The sequence below is a fragment of the Salvelinus fontinalis genome, chromosome 21 (genome assembly GCF_029448725.1).
Source record: "Salvelinus fontinalis isolate EN_2023a chromosome 21, ASM2944872v1, whole genome shotgun sequence".
In the NCBI taxonomy this organism is placed as follows: Eukaryota; Metazoa; Chordata; class Actinopteri; order Salmoniformes; family Salmonidae; genus Salvelinus; species Salvelinus fontinalis.
The window spans coordinates 13,337,000-13,346,701 of record NC_074685.1 but is presented as its reverse complement, the minus strand read 5'-3'; the positions used below and the strand labels follow the sequence as shown (position 1 = coordinate 13,346,701).

General features: G+C 46.0%; 1 protein-coding gene across 5 annotated transcripts; it reads left to right on the top strand.

The window, feature by feature from the left end:
* Nucleotides 1-968: 968 nt before the first annotated feature.
* LOC129818226 (BTB/POZ domain-containing protein KCTD9-like) lies at nucleotides 969-5,053 on the top strand. Of its 5 annotated transcripts, none has more exons than XM_055873963.1 (12): nucleotides 971-1,229; nucleotides 1,445-1,566; nucleotides 1,664-1,707; nucleotides 1,815-1,932; nucleotides 2,010-2,068; nucleotides 2,171-2,299; nucleotides 2,379-2,446; nucleotides 2,521-2,616; nucleotides 2,726-2,875; nucleotides 3,024-3,129; nucleotides 3,251-3,384; nucleotides 3,485-5,053. In XM_055873963.1, the coding sequence occupies exons 1-12, from the start codon at nucleotides 1,182-1,184 to the stop codon at nucleotides 3,569-3,571; spliced, it is 1,161 nt and encodes a 386-aa protein (XP_055729938.1). In that variant the 5' UTR covers nucleotides 971-1,181; the 3' UTR covers nucleotides 3,572-5,053. The 5 variants fall into 5 exon arrangements, with proteins under 5 accessions (XP_055729935.1, XP_055729938.1, XP_055729936.1 ...); XM_055873961.1 differs by having other exon boundaries at nucleotides 3,422-5,053; XM_055873962.1 differs by having other exon boundaries at nucleotides 975-1,229; nucleotides 3,455-5,053.
* The last annotated feature ends 4,649 nt before the right edge of the window (nucleotides 5,054-9,702 follow it).

Here is a 9,702-nt window from a genome sequence, read left to right as displayed (position 1 = left end):
CTAGCTAAGACAACAATAGCTCTTATCTTACCTTTTTTGTATTTTCTTAAAACTGCATTGTTGTTCAAGGGCTTGTAGGTAAGCATTTCACTGTAAGGTCTACATCTGTTTTATTTGGCGCATGTTACAAATACAATTTGATTTGATTTGATTCAGCTGAGTTCTAGAACTTAGGGAATGATTTGTGCCAAATACAGATCTCTTAGTTTTAGAGATGTTCACAACCAGTTTATTACTGGCCACCCATTCCAAACAGATTGCAACTCTTTGTTAAGGGTTTCAGTGACTTCATTAGCTGTGGTTGCTGATGTGTATATAGTTGATCATTATACATGGACACACATGATTTGTTTAATGCCAGTGGCAGGTCATTGGCGAAAAGAGTAGAGGGCCTAGAGAGCTGCCCTGCAGTAAACCACACTTTACATGTTTGACATTAGAGAAACTTCCATTAAAGAAAACCCTTTGAATTATATTAGATAGATAGCCCTGAATCCACGATATGGCAGAGGTTGAAAAGCCATAACACCAACGTTCTCAACAGCAGGTTTTGGTCAATAATATCAAAGGCTGCACTGAAATCTAACAGTTCAGCTCCCACAATCTTCTTATCAATTTCTTTCAACCAATCATCAGTCATATGTGTCAGTGCTGTACACGTTGGGTGCCATTCTCTATATGCATGTTAAAAGTCTTGTTAATTTGTTCACAGAGAAAAATTTGGTTAAACAATTTTTTCCAACAGTTTGCCTAGAGTTGGCAGCAAGCTGATATAGATTAAATATATGACAGATAAGAGTGGCTATAGAGTCCGTTACCATCCTCAGTAGCTTTCCATCTAAGTTGTCAATGCCAGGACGTTTGTCATTATTGCTCGATAACAATTATTTTTCCACCACCAAACTAAAAGTTTTAAGGACAGGAAGCGAGGAAAGGAAGCATTCATTGTTTAGAAAAAATTATTTTTACCAATGACATCTCGGTAACTGCATGTGAGTTACCCCCTCATTCATCGCCATTGGACAACATTCACTCTTTAATCGTTGATTGGACGACATCGTTGCAACACTTTTTCAAGCTTTTTATTTTAATGCGGATGTTTTGGTCCCAATCGAAAAAATCAGAAACGGGTGTCTTTAGCTAGTTGACTCCAGCCGAGCAGCTAAATAACCAGAACTATCATGAAGAGAGTCACTCTGTTTGTCAACGGAAAGTCTTCCAATGGCAAGGTAAGCTAGTTTCCGAGAACCCTATCGGATCCCTTTCTATATGAACTGCAGCACAGATAACATCTCTGCATAGCTACTGCTGTAGCTAGCTACATCTCATCTGACCACAGTAGGTGCGCTAGGTTGCCAGCAGTTTCGTAATTTGTCAGTGTACATCGCCAGATATATACTGTCGCAGGGTTGTATCTGTGGGCTTCGTGTGTATTTTCCCGTAGGTTGTGGCGCTGTATGGATCGCTGACAGACCTGCTGTCCGTCGCTAGCAGTAAACTGGGAATCCGAGCCTCCAGCGTTTATAACGGTACAGGCGGTCTTATAGACGACATAACGCTTATAAGGTGAGTTCGAAATTGGCGACATAGCAGAACTACTCAGCTAGCTAGGCAGGACAAAGTTCTGTTCACTGCTAACACCGTGCGTGTGTGTGTTCTGCAGGGATGATGACGTGCTGTATGTGTCTGAGGGCGACTCCTTTGATGGTAAGTTGACGACAACCTCTCAACAGCTCTATCAGGAGGTACAGTGTGGGATATTCTGTGCTTCTATCTGGGTGGGATGTACTTGCTATCTGTATGACTTCCCTCAGATGTGAGTAAGACACAGTGTGCAGACCCCCAGGATGACCCTGGTTGTCCAGACTGGTTCCAGACTCACACTGATTGGCTGACGCTCAACGTTGGGGGTTGCTGCTTCACCACCACACGGTAACCATGACAACCTCGCAGTCTGTCCACTCCATTCTATTGATACACATAACCTGTGTGGTGTGTTTTCTCCTCAGGAGCACTCTGGTCAGTAAAGAGCCAGTGAGCATGCTGGCCCACATGTTCCGAGACAAAGGTGATGATGTCACTCCCACAATGCACCACTCACTGCCTGTCTCCTCCACTCATTATTCATGTCCCGAATTCTGTGTGTGTGTGTGTGTGTGTGTGTGTGTAGATGTGTGGGGTAATAAACAGGACTCCCAGGGTGCCTACCTGATAGACAGGAGTCCAGGCTACTTTGAACCCATCCTCAACTACCTGAGACACGGACAACTCATCATCAATGACGGCATCAACCCACTGGGTATGCCACACACTCACAATGTACACACTGGACTTACACACGCACACTAATAGCTACTTCATCTCTTTCTCTGTCTCAGGGGTCCTGGAGGAGGCTCGGTTCTTCGGCATTGAGCAGCTGGCTGAGCAACTGGAGAACCTGATCAAGGTGTGTGTGTGTGAATACCGTAAGTGTGCATGAGGCCTGTCTATCCTAACTACACCATATTTTCTCCTACCCAGAGTTCCCAGCCTGCTGATGACCACTCCCCTCTAACCAGGAAGGAGTTTGTACGTTTCCTGTTGGCCACACCCACCAAGTCAGAGCTGCGCTGTCAGGTAGCACACACTCACCAAAATGTATCTGTTTTCAGTGGCTATGATCTATCTTGTCTGACACTGTCCTCTTTGATCTCCCTCTATTTCACACACACACACACACACACAGGGTCTGAACTTCAGCGGTGCAGACCTGTCTCGCCTGGACCTGCGCTACATCAACTTTAAGATGGCCAACCTGAGAGCTGCCAACCTCACTCATGCCAACCTCAGTGGTGCCAACCTGGAGCGGGCAGACCTGTCCTCAGCCTGCCTTGATGTGTGTAAATGCATTGTGTTTGTTACAGGGAGCTAACCTACAGGGTGTTAAGAGGCTGTGTTCTAATGTGGAGGTGTGTGTGTTACAGGGAGCTAACCTACAGGGTGTTAAGATGCTGTGTTCTAATGCGGAGGTGTGTGTGTTACAGGGAGCTAACCTACAGGGTGTTAAGATGCTGTGTTCTAATGCGGAGGGTGCGTCTCTGAGAGGGTGTAACTTTGAGGACCCTTCTGGAGTCAAAGCCAACATGGAGGGTAACACGCACATATAAACAAATTTGACTTGACTCGACACACACACACTTAAATTGCAAGGACGAGCAAGGTTCAATACCTTTTCGATCATACTTGGATTTGTATTGATGGTGTGTGTTAGGTGCCAACCTAAAGGGGGTGGACATGGAGGGTAGTCAGATGACAGGTATCAACCTGCGAGTTGCCACACTGAAGAACGCCAAGCTGAAAAACTGCAACCTGAGAGGAGCTACACTGGCTGGCACAGACCTAGAGGTAAGCACACACACACACAAACACCTCTCAAACATAGCTCCCTCCCTCTCTTTCTCCCCCTCTCTCTCAGAACTGTGACCTGTCTGGATGTGATCTACAGGAAGCTAACCTTCGGGGCTCCAACGTGAAGGGAGCCATCTTTGAAGAGATGCTGACTCCACTGCACATGTCTCAGAGTGTACGATAACCCTACTGCACATGTCTCAGAGTGTACGATAACCCTACTGCACATGTCTCAGAGTGTACGATAACCCTACTGCACATGTCTCAGAGTGTACGATAACCCTACTGCACATGTCTCAGAGTGTACGATAACCCTACTGCACATGTCTCAGAGTGTACGATAACCCTACTGCACATGTCTCAGAGTGTACGATAACCCTACTGCACATGTCTCAGAGTGTACGATAACCCTACTGCACATGTCTCAGAGTGTACGATAACCCTACTGCACATGTCTCAGAGTGTACGATAACCCTACTGCACATGTCTCAGAGTGTACGATAACCCTACTGCACATGTCTCAGAGTGTACGATAACCCTACTGCACATGTCTCAGAGTGTACGATAACCCTACTGCACATGTCTCAGAGTGTACGATAACCCTACTGCACATGTCTCAGAGTGTACGATAACCCTACTGCACATGTCTCAGAGTGTACGATAACCCTACTGCACATGTCTCAGAGTGTACGATAACCCTACTGCACATGTCTCAGAGTGTACGATAACCCTACTGCACATGTCTCAGAGTGTACGATAACCCTACTGCACATGTCTCAGAGTGTAGGATAACCCTACTGCACATGTCTCAGAGTGTAGGATAACCCTACTGCACATGTCTCAGAGTGTAGGATAACCCTACTGCACATGTCTCAGAGTGTAGGATAACCCTACTGCACATGTCTCAGAGTGTAGGATAACCCTACTGCACATGTCTCAGAGTGTAGGATAACCCTACTGCACATGTCTCAGAGTGTAGGATAACCCTACTGCACATGTCTCAGAGTGTAGGATAACCCTACTGCACATGTCTCAGAGTGTAGGATAACCCCACACAAACATACACTCCTGGTCCTTAAGTCACACCTCCCAACCCCCTGTGTAGCTCACCACTGATTTTTGAATTCTCAGAAGAGACTAGTTGTCCAATACTATATCAACCCTTAGTAGTCACTTAGCTACCTGAGGGCAGTGGTTGTTCCTCTGACATGAGGAGTGAATATGAAACGAGACCCAGGAATGTTTTAGTTCTAGTACACATGTTTGTATATATGGCGTAAAAGGTTCTACATGTTTGTAAAATAATATATTTATTTTGAAGGTAGATACGGCAGATTCGGGCCGACTTCTGCAACAACAAACAGTGTGAGGCTAAACTTCTCGCTGTTTTGGTCTCGCAGCTATCGTGTTGCAGCAGTGTGAAATGCACCCATGCGCTTATCTGCAATATCTGAGGTTCATGGCAAAAGTTATATAGAGTCTCACTTTAATGGGTCCACATGTACATTATCCTACATGGGCATCTTCTCCGTGCCTGGGGTTGGATTTCCATCACATGGTGCTACACTTTATCATTGTGGAAAGTATTTTTTTTTTGTTTCACGCTATCACTGTATAATTACTGTTTTATGTCTTTTGCAATAAAGGCTCTAGCCTGTTTTTAGTATCTTGTTGTGTTTTTATGTTGACGGTTCCTCTAAGTGATCCGCACGTATATTTGCCATGCTTTACCCTCGGAAACTTGAGTTAAAGAGACAAGATTTGGAAGGATGGCCCTGGCAGACTAGGCACGCATAAAGTGATGCACACGTACAAGGGTGTGTAGGGTAACTGGAATGTACCTTATTGTAAAGGTTTGTGTTTGAAACCTGCCTTTTAGGAACAAACCTAAAAAAAGGTTATACAGCTGTACCATTGACAGCATCTTGACTGGCTGCATCACTGCTTGGTACAGCAATAGCACCGCCCTCGATCGCATGGTGCTATAGAGGGTGGTGCGGACAGCCCAGTACATCACGGGCTGAGCTTCCTGCCATCCAGGACCTCTATATCAGACAGTGTGAAAGGAAGGCCCAAATATCTTTAAAGACTCCAACCACCCAAGTCATAGACTGTTCTCTCTGCTTCTGCACAGCAAGCGGTAACGGTGCATCAAGTCTGACACCAACAAGCTCTTGAAGTGCTTCCATCACCATGCCATAAGACTGCTAAAGAGCTAACAAAATGGCTACACGGACTATCTGAGTTGATCTATATATCGAAATCTTTTTTTTCACACTCACAGGGCCCTACACACAGTCACTCCAACACACACAAACACTATGAATTTATTATAGTTTATTATCTATCCTGATTGTCTAGTCACTTTACCCCTATCTACATGTACATATTACCTCAACTACCTCTTAACCCTGCACATTGACTCGGTACTGGTACTCCTTACACTCATTATTTTATTGTGTAAATATTAGCTTTTTAAATTTTCGTACTTTTTAACTATGCATTATTGGGAAAGGGGTCATAAATAAGCATTTCATGGTAAAGTCTATTCCTGTTGTATTTGGCGCATGTGGCAAATACAATTTGATTGATTTGATTTGTTTCTATAGACAAACCATAGAGCTGATTGGATGGATGTGGCTTTCACTAACGACCCGTGATGGATGGGGAAGTGCGTGTGTGTTTCTGTCTGTGTGTGTCGGATTTGTGGGTGGGAGACCCTGTTTGCTGGCATGAGGCTGTGGGGGCGGGACCACAGAGGGGTCCTGTGGCCTGTGGTCAAATCAGAGGGGGCGATGGCACGGATATGCTAATTACTGAACACAAACAAACACATCATAGGTAGAATGGCTGTTCATCAAAACCAAGAACTCTCATGATATAACTCAGCATCAATTCTTCCTATTTGTATTCTTCTTATCTTTTAGTAGAATTGAAAATGGCATACCAAAACAACTAGCTATTTTTGGAGGGGCAGAGACACAAAGTCTCTATCTCTCTTCCTCTTCCTCTCTCTCTCTCTCTCTCTGTAGAATATGGGCTGTGAAACTGTTATTTTGGTGAGATTCAAACAGTCACAAGTCAGTGAACTCCACAATAATAATAGAGTCTTGATACTGGGCTAGATTGTGTGTGTAAAATGCATGGTAAAGCATTGTATTTACAGTGTATCCTTGAGTGTGGTGGAGAAGCTTTAATTCCGATGACATCACAGATGATCGTGCTCTGTGTGTGGCCTTATACTTGTATGTGTGTGTGTGTGCTCATGTATGTATGCATGCGTGCATGTATGTGCCCCTTCCCTCCCAACCATGCAGTACTGAGGGTCAGCGACGCCATTCACAGAGGGATAGCTAGGTAACCCCTGGTTGGTGTGCATTGTGGGTAATGGTGTGGCGCGTGTGTGTGTGTGTGTGAGAGAGAGAGAAAGACAAAGAGATGGTTTGCCTTTTGTGGTGTGGGCTGGAATCCTTAGTTTTGGGGTTAAAGGGCGGGACACGTTCCATTCCTAAACCCCTCAGGTCTCCTCCCTTCCTTCCTCAAGGCCTTGTCTGCTTGAACACTCTCCTGCAGCATGAGCTCATGGGAGGAAAACACACACACTTATGGTGCAGGCAGGCAAGCATGTGCAAGGTCTTGATAGATCTTTGGAAACAATTTTTTTGTGATTTATTTTATTTCTAAAGCGTACTGATTTAGCAGGTTCAAAAGGTATGGATGAAGTCTTGCCTCAGTCCTTCCCTCTGAGAGAGACCACAAGCTCGGGAATGTGGAGGTTACAAAGCCAGGCAGTTTTATTTGAAGAACAGAGAATGTCCCTTCAGTCAGCCCAGAACCCACTTCCTTTATAAATACACTCTCCTCTCTCCGCTAAGCTCAGATATTGTTAGGTGCCTCCTAAGAAGAGGTAGGTGCAGGAGAGCAAGGAAGTCCCAGTGGCACAGTCGTTTATTATAAAGTCCCAACCCAACAACAACAGGTGGGGAAACACACCCCAACGAAGTCGCCACACACAGGGAAAATCACGAAACACATGGAGGAGAAACCTCTACTCGTAACACAGTACCAACGGTACAACGACTGTGAGAAAATAAAAAACTGTCGCAAACACGTACCCCTAAAAGAGCAAACACAGCAAATAATCCCGCACAAAGACTAGCAGGCAGCGGAGGTTAATAAACCCACCGAAATTAACTAATAGGACACAGGTGTAAACAAAACAGACAGACACAAACGAAAAGGAAAAATGGATTGGTGGCAGCTAGTAGGCGGCGACGACGACCGCCGAGCACCGCCCGAACAGGGAGAGGAGCCACCTTCGGTGGAAGTCGTGACAGATATAGCTTACATATAGCTTACACATTATTGCACACACACACACGCATGCATACAAGCCACAGACTGTTCTCTCTGCTACCGCATGGCAAGCGGTACCAATGCACCTAGTATGGAACCAGCAGGACCCTGAACAGCTTCTACCCCCGAGCTATAAGACTTAAAAACAAGACTGCTAAAAAGCTAATCAAATGGCTTCCCGGACTACCTGCATTGACCCATTTTTGCACTAACTCTCTTGCACTGACTATGCACACACACTGGACTACCATTTATGTATACTTTAACTCTGCATTGTTGGAAATGGTAAGAATTTCACTGTTAGTCTACACCTGTTGTCTACGAAGCATGTGACAAATAACATGTGGCATACTGTCACTAGAGAGAGGCAGAGAGGAAAGGAGATTGTTGATTAAGAGAATATGAGGTGATAGTGGGTGTGTAATGTGATGTTAGGGTTCGACAGCTGGAAGGTCCTGTATTTAGTTGAGCTGGGTGCATGTTTTAGTTAATGCTAGCTGATACTGTGCGTATGTTAGTGAGAGTGAAAAAGTGGCGAAGCAGAGAGGCAGGCATGGTCATCACTCATGCTCATCCCTGCCTGGGGAGTGAATCCAGCTTAACTGGAGAGGTGGTTATATGCACCCAGTCTTTCTCTCCCATCTACATACAGGTGTGATCACATGTTTCTACTGTTTTTAACAAGGCTTGTTCCCGGATGTTCCTACAGGTTTCCAGAAATGTTTAATAATTTAAATCCTATTTTAGGATGTTATTTTCCTTATATTAGAACTGTGGTTTAAAGGGTTTGGTAGTCTCACCCATCCTTCATCCTGTCCATCTCCACTCTCCTCTCTTTGACTCTACCCCCGCTCTTCTCTCTCCATCTTCCTCTCTCTCTCTCAGCCTCTCTTAGCAGCCATTTTGGTTCCTCATGTCACCCTCTGTGGTCCGACGTCGTCTTGGGTAACGCCTTATAAAACAGCTTCATATAAAGCCACATTCAACACACACTCCCATTTTACTGCTCTACCAATGTCAGCCTGACCATACAGGGCTGAACCAGAAGACCGAACTCACACAGCTCGGCTGGCCTGGTTAAAGTGTTTAATTAGCAGTAGTGGTCATGACTTGATGTCGTCGTATGCTTGTTTGTGCATATGCTTGTGCGAAATATGTGTATGAGGGGTGTGTGTGTGTGTGTGTCTGGGTTACAGTGACAGCTGTGATCAGTGACATGGTAAAGGCTGAGACCACAGAGGCTGAAGTCACGGGTCTCACAGTCTACTGTGGTGTGAGAGGGCTGTTGTGCCCTGACAAGGCTGGTAAGTTTGAGGCCGGGGAGAGGCCCGGGCTGAGGCTGGGGATAGGGCTGAGGCTGGGGCTGGGGAGAGGGCTATGGCTGGGTGATAGGCTGAGGCTAGAGCTGGGGAGAGGCCCGGGCTGAGGCTAGGGCTGGGGAGAGGCCCGGGCTGAGGCTGGGGCTGGGGAGAGGGCTATGGCTGGGTGATAGGGCTGAGGCTAGGGGTGGGGAGAGGCCCGGGCTGAGGCCCGGGCTGGGAAGAGGGCTATGGCTGGGGAGACGGCGATGGCTGGGTGATGAGGCTGGGGCTGGGGAGAGGACCTGGGCTGAGGCTGTTTGTGTGGTTTTGGCCTTTAGCTCAGATGGGATGTCTGTGTGTTTCTGTATTTAGTTGTCCTCTCTGTTCCCCTGTTCTGTGGCTACAGCGGGTATCCTCTCGAACTGTCTGCTATGTTCTAAACACACACATATCTTCTTATTTCCTCTCCTGTGGTCAGCTGGACTGGACTGGACTGAGCCTGCTACAGCTAGTAACATCCGGTGTGCGTGCATGCATGTGTATGTGCATCAGTATGCTTGTGTTTGGGACAGATCTATGGGCACCTTATAATGATAGTAGATGTGTGTTTGGGGCTCCGCAATTCTCAGGCATTCAGAACTGCATTCTCTAGAGGGTA

Excerpts from the sequence above, each read along its gene's own strand:
- LOC129818226 (XM_055873960.1), top strand. The coding sequence starts at position 1,182 with ATGAAGAGAGTCACTCTGTTTGTCAACGGAAAGTCTTCCAATGGCAAG. Across the intron at positions 2,447-2,520 it reads AACTGGAGAACCTGATCAAG|AGTTCCCAGCCTGCTGATGA; the intron begins GTGTGTGTGTGT and ends TCTCCTACCCAG. Across the intron at positions 2,876-3,023 it reads TGTCCTCAGCCTGCCTTGAT|GGAGCTAACCTACAGGGTGT; the intron begins GTGTGTAAATGC and ends TGTGTGTTACAG.